The 18,679-nt window shown below is 43.3% G+C and overlaps 1 protein-coding gene across 4 annotated transcripts in view; it reads right to left on the bottom strand.

Moving 5' to 3' along the window:
- Positions 1-8,389: 8,389 nt before the first annotated feature.
- Positions 8,390-18,679, bottom strand: part of TIAM1 (TIAM Rac1 associated GEF 1) — a 360,609-nt gene continuing 350,319 nt past the window's right edge. For all 4 annotated transcript variants that reach the window (XM_076000522.1, XM_012780925.3, XM_012780924.3 and 1 more), the window contains 3 exons: positions 16,900-16,987; positions 14,431-14,603; positions 8,390-10,860 (listed from right to left, as the gene is read on the bottom strand). In XM_076000522.1, the coding sequence (XP_075856637.1) occupies positions 10,388-10,860; positions 14,431-14,603; positions 16,900-16,987 (734 nt within the window). In that variant the 3' untranslated portion in view covers positions 8,390-10,387. The remainder of the gene's footprint in view (positions 10,861-14,430; positions 14,604-16,899; positions 16,988-18,679) is intronic.

Genomic DNA, 18,679 nt, shown 5'->3' with positions numbered 1-18,679 from the left:
AGTTATTTTTTCCTCCCCTACATCGCCAAGCAATTCACTTATGGAGTACATTTCACTGTATATACATTTACCTCAATTTTAAGAGTCATTATTTAAAAGACTCCTCTCCTCCTTTTGAGACTCCTGCCCTTAATTCCTTGTCTCTCAACTAGTTCTCAGTAAATTAGTAAAGCAGAACCGTTTGTCCTTTTGGAAGCTAACCAATGGCTTGACCTCTTCCAGATGGAGATGCCAGCTTTCCTCTTGTCTCCCCAAGGCAATTCCATTTTCACAATGTTGAAATTTCTTCAACATTATCTCTACCAAGGTATGGTAGGACCGGTTCCCTGTAGACAGCATTATTACCTTTTAACCTACAAAAACAAGACCCACGGCAGAAAGGGAGCCCCTCGGTGGCCCCACTACATGGTCATGGCAGCCGGGGATCACACTCCCGGGATTAGCGCTACTGCTGGAGTGTGTAGCTCGGAACCTCAAGAATTACCTTGCACCAGCTGTCTTTGTAAGACCGCGCCTCGTAAACTTAAACCAGACCAACTTTTCTGGGATCTAAAGGGAAGATGAGCAGAAGAAAATAACACCTGAAGGACAGCAAAATACGTCACCCCAAAACATGCCACTTTGGCATGAGGATTAATTTCAAGAATTAAGAAAAAGCAGATATGAGGAAAGCTCTCTGCCTCCTCCTACTTACCTAAAAGCAGGATATAAATTTACAAAGGGTCCCTCCTCCCTCTCTGCTAGGAAGAGATGACTTTAGACCTTTATCATCCTGAAGATGGCACCAGAGGAATGTACGTGACAAACTTTACTACTTAGACTTTTTCTACCTTTGGGTTCCCCTTTATCTGCTACCCAGAATTTGCCACCCCTAACACTAAAAGTTCTCTTCCGTTGTCTTGTCGCTTCTCTAAAAATGGATTGCTCTTTGTTGAAAATATTATATAAGCCAAAGTTCTAAGCCACCTCTTTAAGAGTTATTCTTTCCCTGAGTTTTTTCCCGTATATATATGAAATATACATGCTAATAAACTTCTCTTTGTTTCCTCTTAATAATATGCCTTTTGTTATAGGAGTCCCAGCTAAGAACTCAGAAGGTAGAGGGCAAAATTATTTTTCCTCCCTTAGGTACTCAATTATAATTTTTAAAACTCAAATATCACCTTTTAAAAGAATTTTAAGAACTATTTTAAGAACTAAGAATTTTAAGAACTAAGAACTCACTGCTTGAGGAAGGGAAGAAAACTATGGTAGAATTCTTAAATGCATCCCTTATAGAAATTGAGTCAATAATATAATTTTAATTAAGACAAATTGCATGTGCCCTGAACAACATTTAGTAAGGAAAAGTAAGAAAAAAAATGAAGCAGTTGATGGAATTCTATGTATTTCTGTGCCGTAGGTTTCTTTTTGGTATTTAGAGTTACATGAGAAATGTAAAATTCGAGAAGAAAAATAATTTTAGTCAATTTTTCCTATCTTAGCTAAGGCATAGATTATGGAATGGGTTTTAGCTCTTTTTTAATTCCCAAAATGGGCAGCTTCAGACTCAGCCACCTGAACATGAATTATTGAGTAATACAGTAAGTGACATAGTTGCATCCACAAATCACTAGCTTAATTAAAGATTCCATATTTGTTTTAAAAGCCAAATATAAAAATTAAATGTACTTTTAAGGTACCTTTTCCATGTTTTTAAGTTCTACATGAAAACTTTTTAAAATTCTAATCACTTACATCACTGTTAAGTCCAGATTGACTTTTATATATTTAACAGAGTGACGAGTAACTTTATAAGTGAATCCAAATCCCTAATAAGAATAATAAAGGCATTTTCCAGCTTCTTCTCCACAAATGCCAATTTTCACTTGATTGGTTAAAAACCAGAGTCAGAGGTTTCCAAAGAAAACTTGGCACCATTCTATCATCTCAGAACATTGATAAGTTGTGGTGCCAGAGAGACAGGTCCAGGCCCTGCTGCTTCCTGGTCTTGGGTTGGGGGAGGGGGGAGGAGCAGGGGGACAGTGAGCAGTAATCGAGGCACATGCTGAAGCAGGTATTATCATCCCTTCTGGGCAGATACAGAAAGAGATGCAGAAGGATTTGTTTTCCCAGGCTCACATAGCGGGGAGATGAACATGTAGGGTGCTGGCACACAAGGGTCCCACCCCAAAAGGACCACAGGGGTCCCACTTTCTCTCTACTCAGCCTCCTTGATCTTCAACAGAGAGGGAAGAAAGTGGGGACTGCCCTCAAAAATAACCCAAACTTCTCAGTTTCCAGTTTCTTCTCAAAAACTCCCTAAATCATTTTGAAAATGTATTCCCTCTCACTGATCACTAAATGTCATTATACATGTTTTCATCATAGATTTAAATAGCTTCAAAGGATGTATAATTCCTGGCTATGGAACCCTGCTGCAGTCATGGTCCCTCCCCGATGCATGACCTTGGGGGTTTCCTTCTCAACCTGCCTCTGGGTTTCGACGCACAGCTGGCTTTGACCAATGGGACACTAGCAAAGGTGAGTCAGGAAAAGGCTTGAAAACCGCTTGTCTGTAAATTTTTATGTTTTCACTTTTGATGTATCCGACATAATCTAAATACCATAGCAATTTGCTGCCCATCATCTGTTGAAGAAATATATTAAAGAATTTGAAAATTTCACATCATTTCTTTTCCTTTTGAGCCCCTTTTTCTAATCTCCTCTTCCCCTATCAGACTGCTTTTTAACTTTTGTAAGTTAAAAGTTTTGACCTTTCCTATGACCATAAAGCTCCAACATGTAAAATAAATCTCTTCTGGATTGAGTGATCATTATAATTGTTATTAGTACACAATTGACCAACATATAAATATAATCTATATAAATTTAAAATATTAAATATAAAGAGTAAAGTTTCACTGGAAATAATCTCTTAATGAAATGGATAGGGCTTTTTATCTTTCCATCGGTTCATGTATCCGTGAGTAGACCTTACTTTTAGCCAGACAGATAAAAAATTCAGATAAAAATCAGTTCTATTTCTATTTTTCATTTTCTTATAGATGCAAGCACAGAGAAGCCTTGTTTGAAGACTATTGGGAGTAAAAGGAGTTAATTATGACAGTTTTATTATGTGCCACTCAATTTTTTAACCTCTTGAATTAGATGCCACAAATCAGAGATATCATCCATAATTATTGGCAATGATTTATCCCCTGACACCTTGATTAGATCCTCCTTCAAATGGATTGAATGCAAATAATTAGAAACCGCCTGACTTGTAAAAGGATTAGCTCCCTGGTCAGTAGTGGTATTTACTTTCTCAACATACCACTTCTGTGGGTCCATTTGTGTGACATCCCAGAGGTTCTTGCCCCAAGTATGATCCAGGACAGGTGAGAGGAGTCTCTTTTCTAAAGTAGAAGCAAGATGATTTTGAAAGGGGAGGGAGGGCAGAGAACCTGCAGCTCAGTCACTAGCATGTTCCCAGGCAGACGGATTTTAGCAAAGAGCATTTATTTGACTTTGGGTATCTGGGAGTGGATTCCCTTAAAGTCTCTGCATTCTTGAAGCCCTGGAAGGTCACATTTGGTTCAAGGATCATTGGTCTATTGGGTCTGATTCACTTTCCTCCCACTAGTGGCAAGAAAATCCCTGGGACTCCAAAGGTTAATTGAAAATCCACCAGTCACTGTCACTTTTCCTTTTTTTCTACAGAAACATATCTTTTTATGCAAAGGCTCCTAGTAAAAAGCATCAAGATTTGTTTCAAGTGAATGAAACTCCTTCCCAACCACCCATTCCTACCTTGACATTCTACCCATTCTCCAGACGAAATAACCCTGTTCTTGGAGCCATTTCCACTTTCCCGTCTGCTAGAGTTTGAGTGAATTGTCATATTATGGTCTGCTTGAGCTAGAACCTGCTCCTATGGCATCTCTGATCTAACTATTGAGTCTATATAAACCTTATTTTTAAAAATCCATAAACACTTATGTCTTAAAAATGCCATTTTTTTTCCATTAGGTAAATGGGGATTTGGGGAAAAGGAACAAATTAGCTAACTATGACTGGGATATAAAGTTGATTTTATAACTATCATAAAAAACTCAACCTTCATTAAAATCTAGAGACAAAACATAAAACAGGATGTATGGGATGGGGGGGATATTTAAAATCTTGGGAGCTTTGTAGGGGAGTGCACTGTTGATCAACTCCTGTCACTGCAAATACCCCCACACTGTAAACCAGGGGTATAGCTAAGTGTGGACAGAGGAAAGAGGACCGGACAGGGAGAAGGCCCAGTTCGCCAACCACATTTGGCCCAAAGAATCTAAATACAAGCACAGGTAAAAGAAAAAAAAAAAAAGTCTGTTTCCCATGGCAAAGCCACAGGCATTTCTGTGCCAAAGTGAAGACACTAGACAGGAAGTTGGATCTTGACCACTCACCGGAAGCCAGACAGGAGTGTGGCATCTTACAATTTAGAAATGTTCACCAAGATCCTCAAAATGCACAGAAGTGTATCCAAGGCTACCTCTTTGGCAACACTCCAAGAAAGTAACTGGACTAGTGTACAGAAATATTCAATATGGGTATTCACCGTATTTTTTAATAATTAAAAAACCTCCTAGAATCCTTAATGTCCATCAGCAGGGAATTGGTTATGTAAATTACGGTAAACTACAACCCACCCATTACGATGGATGTGGCCATGACTTAGGGTGATGTAGACTACTTACAATGTCATATGAAAATGTCCACAACTTGTATCATTAAGGGTAAAAATCGGGCTAATGAAATAGTATGTGTGTCAGTAAAATACCAACCCATGTGTAAGTGCACACACACACACACACACACACACACTCATGTATGTGTTCGAGACACCAGTCAAGGCCAGGCATGGTGGCTCACCCCTGTAATCCCAGCACTTTGGGAGGCCAAGGCGAGAGGATTTCATGTCAATAAATGTTAACATTTTGATTGAAAGTGAAAGGGTTATAATTAACTACCTTTAAGGTCTAAAGCGCATGATACCATGCAGGACACACAAGCCTAGAGCAGAACACAACACAGGACATTTTGTTTCAGATGAAGTCACTGTCACCGAATTCAGAAAACAGTTTAATCTTGGGGAGCAGCCCGGGAAGTTCCAGGTAACTTTCAAGAAAAGGGCACTAAGTTCTAAAGTCAAAGAGGCTGCAGCTGGGGCTCAAAAAAACTGACAGCAATTCCATAAGGGTCTCACCAGCTATAAAAACCAAGCTTTGGCTTGAGCTGGGTATGAAGCATGTTGAAGAACATGGGGGAAAAAAAATTTTTTTTTTGATGGATTACATTCTATAGTGGTTCCTGATTTTTAAAATCTTAAGGACCCTGGATTTGGGTTTTAGGCAAGTATCATGCCTCCCCTACCTGAGAGTAGCTGACTGCACAGAAAATGCCAGTCCTGTGCACAAGTCCCTTGTGGCTTTGAATGATCGCCAGTCACCAGGCAACAGCAGAAGATCTATTGCCCACAATGTAGGAATCGCCAGTCCATAATAAGAATCTACTGCTTCAGAGCAGCGACTGAGGACTTGTGCATTTTTCACGTTTACACTCAGGAACGCAGTGGCGGTGGGGGGCTCGGTGACCGTAGACATTGACTTACTGAAACAGTATAATTTACAGGCTAAACGTTGCTTCACACCATAGAAAGGGTGGACTAGACCAGAATAAACCCCACCGCAGACGAAGGAGGTTTTGTATGGAATGCATTCGGTTGGGATGTGGTGGGGGGTGGCGAGGTGCGTGACGGGGAGAACCATGGAAACAGTGACCCCAGTGACACGTTTCGGGAGGGTTCCCACCACCTTGTTGGTCAACTGAAGGCAGGAACTTACCAACAATGTCCTTACTCCGAGTGCTTACGGAAGCCCTGCACATTCACGACCTGGGTTTTGAATCCTCCTTTTTCTTTCTTCGAACATTGACTTACCTGAGAGAAGCCTATGTGGAATGTGATGCTGCAATTCTGATCTCACGCTTTCTGTAGATAAGTGGCCGGACATTTTGGGTATTTATTTATCTCCCTGTATTGTCATATACCCATCCCTCCAACCTGCTGACTACCTCCCTTCTAAGAAGGCAACTGTCCCAGGAATCCCCCATCCCAGGATAGGGTTGTGCCCCCCCCCAAAAAAAAGCAGAAATTGCCTGTAAAACCTGGGTATGTATCAACATAGTCTGTGAGAAACAAGGGCTTTTCTCCACTGTCTCTCTGTCCCCCTCTCCTTAACCGCCCCCACTGAGAAAAGGCAGTAGCCACCGGCTGGGGATGCGGGCGGGAGAGTGTCGAGGGATGAAGGTACCGGAACTTGGGCAAGGCATCCTGGCAACACCCCAGAGAGGAGACAAAACGGGAGGACTTGGTTGCAGAGGTGCCCAGAGTTGGGCAAAAGGAAATCCCAGAGAGGCCACCACTAAACTTGAAAGAGCCTATGGAAGGCCGGGCGCGGTGGGTCACGCCTGTAATCCTAGCACTCTGGGAGGCCGAGGCAGGAGGATCACTCGAGGTCAGGAGTTTGAGACCAGCCTGGGCAAAAGCGAGACCCCCATCTCTACTATAAATAGAAAGAAATTAATTGGCCAACTAATATATATAGAAAAAATTAGCTGGGCATGGTGGCGCATGCCTGTAGTCCCAGCTACTCAGGAGGCTGAGGCAGCAGGATTGCTTGAGCCCAGGAGTTTGAGGTTGCTGTGAGCTAGGCTGACGCCATGGCACTGACTCTAGCCTGGGCAACAAAGTGAGACTCTGTCTCAAAAAAAAAAAAAAAAAAAAAAAAAGAGTCTCTATGGACAAGGACATTGGTCATCCCTATAGTAACCTTTGTGGACAAGCAGACTCCAAGACTGGAGGGCGGGACCCTACCCTAAATTCCCCCAAACCGTGACAACCAGAAAGGGAGAGTTATATGGAGAATGTTTTCTCCAGCCTGGTCACACAGGAGTCTGAAAAAGAAATTAAACGAGTGGGAAAAAGGCGTGATGCTTATTCTGCTACACTTGACCTGGAGCACTCGTTTTCTCCACACACAGGCTCAGCTATGGGACAGGAAAGCAGCTCACACTGCTAAATCTCACTTCCACCACAGTGCAAACTGTCAGAATCATTTCATGGAGTAAGTGTTAAAGCTGGCTTCAGTCATCCCCCAGAGGGATGCACTGGGTACAGAAAGTGTATATACTGTTGCAGTAATGCCTGAATATATTTAACACAGACAGGTATGTGCTCCACATCATTAATGTCAAAATGTTTGGAGGCCACCAAACTAATGTGTCTCGAACATGAGCATGCATATGAACCATCTGGGGATCTTGTTAAAATGGAGTTTCTGGCTGGGCACAGTGGCTCACACCTGTTACCCCAGCACTTTGGGAGGCGGAGGTGTGGGGATCACTTGAGGTCAGAGGTTCAAGACCAGCCTGGGCAACATAGCGAGACCTCAACTCTACAAAAATAAAAAATTATCTGAGTATGGTGGTGCATGCCTGTAGTCCCAGGTACTTGGGAGACTGAGGCAGGAAGATTTGCTAGAGCCCAGGAGTTTGAGGTTGCAGTGAGGTATGATGATAAACACTGCACTCTAACCAGGGCGCCAGAGGGAGACCTTGCCTCAAAAAATAAAAAATAAATAAATGGAGGTTTTAGTTTAGTGCCTCTGGGTGGGACCCACATTTCTGCACTTCTAACAAGCTGCTGGCCACGCTGCTGCTGCCGCCAGTCCCAGGCCACCAGCGCGAGGAGCAAGGAGCTAAACAGCAGGACTCACCAGCTGCATGGAAGGAACTCTTCCTGTGACAGGAAGCAGAAAAGCTTTCTAGCTGGAAAGCAGATATGGATGGGGTAACTCTGACCAAGTAAGGTTTATTATAATGGACTAGGGAGGGCAAGATCGGGTACTTCAATAGGAAGAGAAAGGCAGCCCAAGACCATATTTATTTACCTTTCTTTGCAATTCTGTGAAAGACCCACACAGCAGAACCCCGCAGACACAACCTGGAGCAATTCAAGCTCGCTCACCAGTCTCAGCTACCCCAATTCTTCCCCGGAGCCCCTCACCCTGCTCCCACCTGGATGGGCAGGAGACTGGAAAAGAAATCTCGCCCACTATGGGCAACTGATGTGCATCTGTCGTGTTTCTTATTCTCCAAATCTTTAGACCAAGACATTGAGCTTATAATGCCTCCCCACCCCCTTTGGTTAAGACTTTAAGTTCTACCAAGACAGCTCTCCTCTGATGATCATGATAGTTATTTTAACACCAGACATTCCCAGGGATTTTCTCCTGTGGCCTCTCTCCTGCCAACAGGGCATTCTCATCCTTCCGTCCAAAAAAGCATAGGATCGTCCAGACACTTTTCATTATTTTTATTGTTTGACAGGCATTTACAACGTTCCATTCATAGACCTAAAAACATAAAAATAGACCTTCTTTCAGCTTATAAAAGAAATATATAAGAACTTTTGACATAGACACGTCGTGACCTTATTATGTACAAGAGACAATGGCACCCTCTCCAAGCACCAGACTTCCGAGTATTTTCAGATGGACACGTTGCACCGTGACTAGGAAATGCCACTAGTAGAAGCCTCTGCTTCAGTTTTCCATCTGGACGCAATCGAACCGGAGATGATATGGAACAATGCAGTGATACAAAGGGTATAGAAACCATTCTAAAGCTTTTTAAGAAAACCAGAAGATATAGCAAAAATTTAATAGAATAAAACTTTCAAAAGATCAAGCTCAAAGCCCTGGAAACCCGAAAGGGGAGGGGGATTGAGGGCGAGGAAGCAGGTTAGGCAAGCAGGGCAGAGCGTGATGTTCTGAACTCTCTATTGTCTGGAAATATAAAGTCGTAACTGATTTTTATAAAATATAATCCCTAAAGCTACTATAAAATTCAGGTCTTTAAAGTACCTACTGATGTGTCAAACACCAAATAGATATTTTCCCCAAAAAGAAAGTTTTCATATTATTTAAACCCTTCTTGGGAAGTGGGACATCGTGAAATGGGAAAAGAAAAAGCTATAAACCTTTTTTTTAAAAAAGAAAAAAATTGAAAGTGCTATAACTTGTTTTTCTTCTTATTTGGATATCTGTTTAGACCGTTAGGTTTTAAGCATGTTTTACCCTGTTTTGTTGGCATGAAGAAAGTGTTAAAACACAAGAGGTGTTTTTGAAGAGGTTTGGTTATGGACTGTCAGGGAAAGGGGCAGGTCATCTATGGATGAAGATGCAATTTTGATGGAAAAACCAATGATCACCATGGCAACCCCATGAGAAGGCTCCCCTCCCCCGCCATGTGCAACAGACACACACACCGCCCACTTGGGTGTCATGTTTAATCCAACCAAACTCCCATCTCAAATATAGATTCAAACATTTAAAAAAAAACAAAATCTGCTTCTTGGAAAAAAACTTTATCCTTAGCATGAGCTTGTTGGCCTTTCAAATATAAATATAAAACCACCATGCCTCACTCTCTCTCTAAAAGGTTATAATCCTCATTTTTTTTTTCAGACTCAGGGTTACACTAACACTGTAAAATTCTCATCTATTTGTGCCCCTGCATCTCAGGTAAAATACAAAAAAATAGTGTTTTCTTTTTTTTTTCTCTCTCTCTCAAGTGATAAATTTGGATCTCTTTTCAAAGAGTTTGGCATCTTTATAATTCTATGCAAAACTAGAGCTTCCGAACACTGACACGGAGTAAGACCAGCCATAGACCAAAACAAGAAAAAAGGCAAAAAAAAGAAAAAAAAAAAAAAAGGCTCATCAAAACATGAATCGCCACCCTCTCCTCACACATTCTTAAAATACACAGATATTCTCAGACATGGAAGGGGGAAAGGTCGGGTAAGAACACTGCAAGCTGTACAGATTTGTGTGTCTGAAAGTGGTTTCCCCAACTAGGAGACTGACTTCGGACAGCGCGATCGTCATCGTTTCCCGTGCGTGTGCTACCTGTCCCTTGCATCATCTGTCGTGCGTGCTTAAACTCCTGGGGGTGACTTGCTTTCCAGTGCTAGAGAATCTTTTTGTTGTTGTTGTTGTTGTTGTTCTTTTAATTCTTCAGGCCCTGATTAATTGAGAATAAATAAAAGCCCTTAGTAATATACAGAAGATAGGACTCGAGCTTATCTGGGATTCTGGGCGATCCTTCCCAATGCTGCTGTCAGAGATGACGAAGCTGGGTGGCCACGTGGCTTCCGAACCAAGTCAGCTGCCAAAACCGTGTGTGTGCAAGAGCGCGACCTAAGGGAACATTCTCGTCGACGGCACGGGAGGGCGGGCAGAGTGAGGGCGGAGGAAGTTATCTACACACGTTCTCTAGGGGGCGGGTGACACAGTCAGATCTCAGTGTTCAGTTTCCTGGTGGGGGCAAAGTCTTCGCGCCTGACCCAGATGACCTCCTCGCTGGTGCTCTCCAGCCCTCCGTTGATGCCCCCCGACAGGGCCGCCTGCTTCCTGAGCTGGGTCATGCGGGACGCGTGACTGTCCAGGGTCTTCCGGCCTCTCTCTCGCTGGCTGATGGAGGCAGCCTGGAGCCGCTCCTGCAGGTCTGTGTCCACCGAGCCGCCCTTCACGGACTCGCAGAACTCATCGTCATCACTGAGGATGTCTGTCTCCTTGATGTCGTCCTGCTCCTCGTACTGAGCAAGGTCGAACTGCTCCTCTACCCACCGGTCAGTGTCCCCGCCACCTGGAGGCTCCTGGGACTCCTTCTCCGGGCTGCTCGCCGAGACGGCGTCAGAATCAATGGTAAACCTGTTCCGAGCCAGCCGCCGCCGCCTCCTCCCAAGGGACTTGCTTGGGGCGGACACTGCACACACACACAAAAATATAAAAATAAAACCCCCACACGCTTTATGTGAGATGAAAAATCCAGAAAGCAAAGAAAAGGAGAAAATTGTTTTAAGACCTGAAATGGTATGCATTTAAAAGTGCCTCGATGTCATCTGGGGCTTAACGGTCTTCTACATGTCACCGGTCCATCCTGGAGAGTTTACCTTGTCCAGATGTCTGGACTTAGAGAATGTCATAGCAACTGACCGAAGGGCAAGGGAGAGTGGGGGCACGTGGGAGAGATGGTAGGTTATGGGGAAAAGGAAACTCAATTCCCCCTGAAATAATCTACTTCTCTAACCAGTGCACCTAAAAGACAGGTGAACACAGACTGTCGCTGCTCTCGGCAGACTGCTGATCTGAGGACTGGCTGGAGAGTTAGTGTCCTCAACTCTGACCGTGTCCCACGGCACAGTGCTATGAGGCTGCCCCAGGGCTGTCCCAGGGTCCTTTAGCTGAACTGGGTCTTTAGTGAGGGTGGGGCTGCATCTAGGGTTTTGCTGTCTTTGTAGAAACCAATACAATGTATCAAGAAGGCAGAAGCCCCGGTCTAAGGTACAGTTGCTTTCTGGGGACTCAAATGTAACATTTCTTCAGGATCTGAGGTTAGAGTAAGAGCCCCGCACCCCTCTTAGGGGAGACTGCAGGAAAGAGTGGCTCTCAGAGACACGGAGTCTCTGGTTATTTCCCTGTCCTCCTTCTGACAAAGTCCCGCATGGACGAAGCAAGTGTGGGCCTTCGTGCCTCCTAACCACATTCTGTGTGTCACCTGTTCTTCCACAAAGCCACCAGCATATCCGTGCCTGAGTGGAATGAGAAATAACTAATAGATGACACCCGAGCCATTGATCAATAAAGGGCTACAAGTTAAGATCAATAAAGTAACTTCAAGAAAAAGAAATCTTTAAATTCATCCTTTCATTCTTACTCCCTCTAGAAAGCAAGAACTATTAAAAAACAAGCAAACAAAAGACGCCACTCCAGCAAACAATCCCATCACACACGTACACAGGACACTGCTCACACGGGAAGGCTACTGCTTCTGCCTTGCAGCGAAGTGGGTGTTGCGACACGAGCTTTCCAGTGGCGGGAACAGCCGAAACGCCAACTGGCAGCTGCGTTCCTGAAACCTAAGCCCTAAAACCATTCAATCGCTTCAGTGCTGCTAGAAGACGCCTGTTCTCAATTACTGCCGAATGTAGCCCTGACTTCACACAGCAGGCACGCGGGAGCTCAACGGTGGCCCAGCCATCCTGAGACCCCTGTGTGTCCACCAGCTTAAAAAATGGAACAAGTGGACACCACGCTTGTTCAAGGAGGGGGATGGAAACCATTTTCAGGCAAAATGCAAAAATGAAACAAAGGAAAAACTACTTCCACTTCGTTGGGAAGCAGCAAAAATTCCTGTTTATCTCACCACCATCAACATGGAGCCTGCTTCTCTCCAATCACGAAAGTAGAACTATCTATCCCCAATTCAAAACTGTTGGAAATATTTGTCGATGATCTGCATGCTCAAGTACTCAGGGGTAAAGAGGGCTAATGTCTGCATCTTTGAAATGTGTCAAAAATAAGATGAGTTGATGGATGAAAGATGGAGAGATGTGAGATAATGAAAATACAGAAAAATTTTAATCATTGAATATGGATGGTGGGAATGAATTCTTTCCGCTGTTCCCTAAATCTGAAAATTTCCATGAGAAAATATTAGAATAAAACAAAAAAAAATTTTTAAGTGGGTTATTAGCAGACGTACACTACTTTTAGACTACGTGTGGAGAGGCAGGATATTTGGCTCTATTATCCTGTTCAAACAGATCAGAAGGAGAAATAAACTACCTGGGTATTCATGACAATACCTATCAATCCTTAGCATCCTTGTTAACGTGGCTACTATTACTATGTCCTTCTTCCCAGTCTTTCAGGGATACAATCTTTGGGTATTTCTAGTGTTCACTGACCAGCTAGTGCTGTGCTGACCCACTCAAGAACTATTTTCCAATCCTCTAACATGAAGATTCTGATGATGACTTTCTTCAGCCTAAAATGAGCCATCAGGCAGAGAAATCTTTTAATCGGCCAAATCTGACAGGCTATGACATCAAGGCTTTCTCTTGGTATTCATGATGATGGTGTAAGTTGTGGGTTGGTTTTGTTTTCTTCCCAAATGGACATCAGCAGGAAAACTTCTGAGTGTCCTATAGACTAAACAGGCTCAGGTTCAACGTAAATGCAGCTCTGAAGTCAGGTTCATTGATTAACTGAAACCTGGCTCATGACAGGTGGGTTCCCTGAGGTTGAGACACATATTCCTAATTCTTATTAAACATTCACTGGCAGGCAAGCAAGAGAGGAAACACAGTCCAAAATAAAATTATCTATAGTGAGCTATAAAGGATCAATAAACTGTTATCATATGGGGGGTCCCATGAAAAACTGTGGATATAGAGGTGTGCAAGACTCTTAGGATACCTTGGAAAACCTAACAGAGTGCTGGGTGTTCATTGTACTCGTTTTTTAATAAACATATACCATCTGATTGGAGAATAGATTAATAACAACTAACCCCCTAACATTAAACTTAAGGTGCTTAAAGAATAATCTACCAGGTCAATTTAGGTATGTTACATCTACGAACACCTTCAGCTGATCACAGTTCTGTCCATGCCTCTTCAACACAACTGAGAACAGGTAAAGAAGTAAAGGGGGAAATGGTCAGAAACTTTTATGGCAAATGCAAAGGAAGCCTCTTTTAATAGAATCCTCCCTGCAAAATTCTGGGCTACCTCTTAAGAAAGGAGTGATAAAAATGTTAACATCGTAATGTCATTAAGTACCTAAGTGTTAGGAAATATCTTTCTTCCTAGTTATATTTTACTCCCATTTATAGGCGGTAGTATTGATTTTTCTTCCTCCCTGCTCCAAAGTGATGGATTAGGTCCTATAAGAATATTTACCCTGGGACCATTTAAACTCAAGATTCCTCCTTTCCAGTAGCAGCTCAAGGCTTCCCCGAATTAACATTGAGACTAAAAATAAATTCACAGGCACAAAGTCGAGGGTAAAAATTGCATGTGTCATCTGGTCTACTAAACCTGGAATCCTTACTACTGAGAATAGGCATTGCGGTGCTTGCAGCCAGATTACGAAGCCACCGTGTTCTCAGAACGGTGGGCTATGACCTTCCTGGGACATTGACACACGGCCTTTTGCCACACAGAGCTGGCTGTCATGCAAAGCAGCGACTCTCATTCCGCAAGCAAGCCGAGACAGCCCATCCAGAAAGAGGATGCATCCGCTCCCTGGCTTGGCAAATGAGAGAGGAGCTCACCAGCCAAAAAGAGGAGGGCAGCAGAGGGAAGGCTTAAGGGAGGGCAAGAGGAAGAGACACAGGGCGGATCCCCAGGGAGCCACCGGGAAGGAGCCAACGGGAAGGAACCTCACAGGGCCACACCTAACTCCCACTCAACAAGGAGGTCAAGCTCACTGGAGTTCTACAGCGGAGCGGGGGTGACGGGGATCTTGAATGTCTGAATCCCCACAGTACCTGCCCTGCTCATGGCCGGCCTGGCCCCCTTCAGTGCACATAATCTTTTTCCTCCGAAAGGGACATATTGCTGGGACGAGGGAAGGCTTTCGGTTTTGAGGAGCTGTCTTCTGTGCTTATCGCGCAGGATCGAGTGCACGGCCTTCAGGAAGTCCTTTCGGCTCTCCGGGGAGCTATGGAGAGAAGATGGACACAGGTGAGGGAAACTTCTGAGGTTATCAGGTGCAGCCACACAAATACCCCCGAGGGCCAAAGGTTAAAGACTGAGGCCAGGACTCCAATCTCTATGCTGAACCGAGAGTTTTCCCAGCTGGGGATAAAAGCCCTGAAATTCCTTTTCCCTCTTGCTTTGTGATTCATCTCCCACAGCTGATGTGAACCAGAGAAGCCGCTCAACAAAGAGATGGATGGACAATAGGATTTTGTATTGAGAAGTTGCAAATTCTGCTCTTGGCACTTAACGCAGAGCTTTTCATTCTAAAGGTTTGGAGGACAAAGGAACCACAAGATGCTTATGGCTCTGCAGAGCACCTAAAGATTGATGTCCCAACGTCCCTAGTTTCCTCTTGCATAGGCCTCCCTCCTGTTAAATATCAACTCTTCCTATGACACATCTCAACATGTAAATATTAAGGCTATCTTGTTAAGAACGACAAGGTCTTCCCAAGTCCCTTGGTAGAAAAGTTCTTCTTAGGTAAGAGCTATTTTTCTGTTGTGCCCTCAATATTTTCCCCAGCAAGTTTCACCTGGTATTCATCATCAACAATGAATACGGCATCTCTAGAGGCAGGGTCACTGACCCTCATGGACTTTACCAACAAAATCACAAATCGCTTAGCCTAAGTAGATGATAAAGATGGTGCTCAAACCACACGTGGATTATTTAGAACATTTCACTTCTAGTCCTAACAGCTGCCTGGGAATCTGCCTTTTGTTGACTGTCACCCAACACAGAAAGGGGATGTAGCAACAGAGAACACAGGTTTTGAAGTTAAACCCATCTGAGTCTGACCCCAGTGTTCATTTTTTATAAGGCTTTAGGCAAAGCACCCTGTGTGAGCCTCGCCTACCCATATGTAAAATGCAATAACAACAGTACCTTGGTCTGATTAAATGCAATAGTGAATGGAAGGTGCTTAGCACAGTTCATGCTTGGGAGATGAACCTTCTTACTATACTAGCAATAGCATTATATTTAATAAAATATCACTAATAACCATAACATTGATTCTATTGTTTTTTTGTGGACAAACCATAGCATACTACTACTCACTGTGTGAGATACTGGGTAATTATTAACTTACTGAACGCCTATGATTGCACTAACACATGAATAAATATGGCTCATATTTAAATCTAAATACATCAGAATGCCATCAATTGGGGCCACCCATCTAAAGGTTTTTATGGGGAAAAAACAAGAAATGGCTACATATGGGAAAAGACCTCATGAAGGAAGAGGAGGGGAGAGGAGAAGGGGTAAAAAGAAGAAAAAATAAGTAAAAGCCCACATTATAAACTCAGCTTTCACTCAAGATCTGTAGGCAATCAACACGGGCCAACCTCCCTATGTTGAAGTTTCTCGAAATGATCAAGAATCCTGGTGATACCTTCACACACTGTCACCTCTATCTGCTGCATCTGGAGATGTTACAGTACAAAAATGCACCCAAACACCAAAACACAATATTATATCAACAACTGTGTTGTTCCAATCTGCGGAATGTAAACATGGAAAGAAAGCCCTCTTCCCAATGTTAAATATATATGAAAATTCTTATTTCCTTTTAGAAAAATATTAAATAAACCAGGTCCTATTGTAGGGCAGAGAAAGGGCAGAGGAAGGGCAGAGGAATTTTTCCAATTGTCGGGAATTTACTTGGGTGGGGCACTGAGCTAGCCACAAACTTTTGCTTCTGGTCATTGCTTGCTTGCTACACCGCTGTAAGGGGAGTTATGGGATGAGGTCATTGAAGCACGTGCGACTGGCCCATCAGGCAATAGAGGGCAACCAACCCGCCAATTATTTCAAAAGGCAATAGTGGGCAACCAATCATTTTAAAGGTCAACGCATGATCCAAGCGTGATCAGCTTGTGCGCAGCTTGTGCACCATGGGGATAAAAGGCATGCCGTTGTTCCGGTCGGGGTCCTTGCCTACGAGAGTGGCCACTGCGTTGGTGCTCCAGGGCTCGGACCCTGGCTAACCAGAAAATAAACCTCCTCTTGTGTGATTGCATCCTCGATGTCTTTGCTTTTCTGTCCGGTGGGGCTGTGGAAGGTCGGTCTCTAACACTATATTCTAATAACATTAGTTTAATTTATCCAATTACTGTTAATAAGTGTTCATTTCTCAAATGTGCAAGAAAAAGCACATGGCATCCAGGGAAGCACAGACTGGTCGGTGGATAACAGAAAGGGTGGAGGGCAACCTGGGGCTGGACGGCCTCGACTTCCCGGGCCAGGCTCACCTGCAGCACAAGTGGAAGACCCTCTCCGGCCTCCCTTCAGACTCCGATTTTACGTGGACAATTTCACACACGGCATTTGCCTCTGCATCTAGAGAAATTAAAACGAGGATGAATCAAGGTACATTTCAAATGGATTCATTTACATTTTTACAAGAGCATTTTCCCCGCTTTGATAAAAGGTTAAATAGTGCAGAGCCACACAAGACCAAAGATACTTACTTCACTACTGTCCCACGATCTAAAGAGACAAAGTGACTGAAAGCTTAATGGGTGTTACAAAAAGAATACTTGGAAAATTTCCAGCTGCTAAAACCTCCTTCTGGATGGTCTAAAAGGCCAATCAGTCAATCACATCGACTGAAGAGCTCTCCCTTTCCAATGCTCAGCCTGTTTCTTTGAACTACATATTTCAATTAAATAATTAGTTGTTTTGGCAACAGTTGGGCTAAATAGAGCCCAGGACTCCAATGCACACTTCATCAAGCCAGAGATACAATGAGGCAAGCCCTGGCTCTCTGTCAGGGAGCCTTCCCCCAGGCCACCAAGCCTGGTGCCCTGCTGACCAAGTGAAGCAAAAATGGCATGCCAAAAAGGCAAGGGACAGCTATATTTTAAAGTAATTTCTAAGCTTTGCAATGCCTCCACCACCATAGTATTTTATTTAAGCCATGAATATCGTGCTTGTGAAAGGAACAATTCACTGCAGACATTAAAGCTGCACACTGTGAGGTCTCATTCTTACCCAGTGGTTCAGAACCCTGGTCACAAACCTTCATTGTGGCTACATGATTTAACGGCAAGCAGAATCCATTTGCAAAAAGTCTTATCAACTTCCTCAAATAAGATAAAAATCTAGACATTCCATGTTGTGATTCTCAAATCCAATGGAGTGTATTTCATGAGGAGAGTCATTTTGACTAGTCTTTACAACTCAATTAAAATAAGCTTTTATATTGAGGGTTTTGAACTTGATTTGAATGAAAAATAGAGGGTGAGAATGGAATGTCCTATCACAAAGATGGCTTTGTTTTCAAAATTTAAAGTCTTTATGTGTTAGTCCTCAATGAAGGAAAAATTCCTGGCTAAGAAGCCTGTAGTTTGCTATAGAAATAAGCCTTTCGAATTATAAACCTGGCACAAGGGAACAAACGAACTAGATAATTCATAATCTAAGATTCTAAAGTAAGACAACACCGCTATTGTGTGTCCAAACCTCAAAATGCTATTGTAGCTGCTGTAGACCCACCATTTATAGGTGCCAGCAAACTCACATGTAAATCAAGTTTGCAAATAAAATCATAAGTAAAAATGCATTGGGGGTAAATCACTGTGCTAGAAGCTTAGAGAGAAACCCTCTTCAGGCAAATAATCATCCCAAATATATCTGCCCTACATGGCTTTTGCACTTGAGTTTTCCTACTGTGCTGCGAAGGAAGATACACCTAGTTTATTTGGGGGGATAACTGAAAGTTCACCAAATATTACAAGAAGTTTCCTCCTCATGACGTTGGACTAGGGTGAGTTGGTTTTAAGGGGATCAGATCCAATTTTATTGCTTATAGTGGTGACAGCAAGTGGAGACAAGAAGAGGCTCAGCAACACTGATCAGACAGTAAGAACTTGATGTTCACATTAGATGCCAGAAACATCAAATAGAAATATCCATACCCACTGTGCACCTGCAGGTGGTCCACTGCTAGGGCCCCTTTTTACCACCTCAAAGCTGCCCGGCTGTCCCAGTAGGATAGGGAATAGGTGTGGCCAAAGAGCATCCACTTGG

Source organism: Microcebus murinus, chromosome 1 (assembly GCF_040939455.1).
Source record: "Microcebus murinus isolate Inina chromosome 1, M.murinus_Inina_mat1.0, whole genome shotgun sequence".
Classification (NCBI taxonomy): Eukaryota; Metazoa; Chordata; class Mammalia; order Primates; family Cheirogaleidae; genus Microcebus; species Microcebus murinus.
Note: the sequence above shows the minus strand (reverse complement) of the source record. Positions and strands in the feature narration are given on the sequence as shown.